The sequence below is a fragment of the Mandrillus leucophaeus genome, unplaced genomic scaffold, assembly GCF_000951045.1.
Source record: "Mandrillus leucophaeus isolate KB7577 unplaced genomic scaffold, Mleu.le_1.0 Scaffold111, whole genome shotgun sequence".
NCBI lineage: Eukaryota > Metazoa > Chordata > Mammalia > Primates > Cercopithecidae > Mandrillus > Mandrillus leucophaeus.
In genome coordinates, this window is record NW_012099321.1 from 2,743,487 (window position 1) to 2,744,592 (window position 1,106).

A 1,106-nucleotide genomic window follows, 5' to 3' on the forward strand; every position below is an offset into this window, starting at 1 on the left:
AGCGGTGTCCCTCTTGCCACCGGCGGACCCCCTGCGCCAGGCGAACCGGCTCCCGATCAGGGTCCTGAAGATGCTGAGCGCTCACACCGGTCACCTCCTGCACCCGGAGTACCTGCAGCCGCTGTCCTCCACTCCCGTCAGCCCCATTGAGGTCAGTCCCCGGCCGCTGCCCCCCGGCGCCGGCCCCATTCCTCCCACCGCGGCCAGGACCCTGACCCAGCTCCCTGCGCCCCGGGGCCCGGTGCGACGCCCAAGTCTTGTCACGCCGACGGGCTGAGTGATGAGGGGCAGAAAACCGAGGGATCAGAGCCCACCAGGGCCTCCCCAGGCTTCCCCGTGGAAGGATCTCCTTCCACGCTCGCCCTTCGGAGCTCCGTGTTTTCTCTTGGATTGGATTTGCCCCTGGAGTCCCCTCTGGGTCCTTTACTTTTCCTCTGATCCCCAGCTTCCAGCCAGGAGGTGATCTCTGCTGGGCCTTCCCCGCCCCCCACGCCGGGCTGTTTTCTTTGAAGCCCTGGCTGCCCGGGTCCCACTCCGCCTCTATCCCAGCCAGTGAGGGTGCACGGCGCCCGGGCGCTCCCGATCCCGGGTCTTTCTTCCTGCCTCTTCCCTGGGTGCCCTCCCCGGGAGGGAGGTGCTACGGAGAGAGCGCCAACTGCAGCCCTTCCTTTAGAATCCGCGCTCCCCGCTCCTACCCAGCTGCGCCATTGCCAGAAACCCGTCCCAAGCGAAGTTCCCCCAAACTAAAGGAATAAGTTTTTTTCCTGGGCCTGGAGGAGGGGGACATTAGAGGGAAGTGGCGAGTCACAGCCCCGACTCCAGAGACGTCACCTTTTCCGGCAGGGGTCCTGGGTGAACCCGATCCCTCCCACCCCCCACCCCACCTCGGACACACACGGCTGGCGGGGTGACAGCCCCCGCCAGCATCACCCGCTCCCCCCTCCACCCAGTGGTGAGAAGGGAGAGAGGAGAGAGAACGGCCGGAAAGGAGGACGAGGCACAGAGCTCAGGATCCCGGAGAAGTCCCGTCCCAGGAGGGACCCCAGGGCGAGAAAGGCCCAGTCGGGGGGAGGGGAGGAACCCTGGGAGCGGCCGAGGCCGAGGCG

General features: G+C 67.0%; 1 protein-coding gene across 1 annotated transcript in view; it reads left to right on the plus strand.

Annotated features, from left to right (window-relative positions):
• ZNF703 (zinc finger protein 703) overlaps positions 1-1,106 on the plus strand; it is a 52,450-nt gene that overhangs the window by 48,098 nt on the left and 3,246 nt on the right. Inside the window, exon 6 of the mRNA XM_011993496.1 lies at positions 3-228. Coding sequence (XP_011848886.1) covers positions 3-228 — 226 coding nt within the window. The remainder of the gene's footprint in view (positions 1-2; positions 229-1,106) is intronic.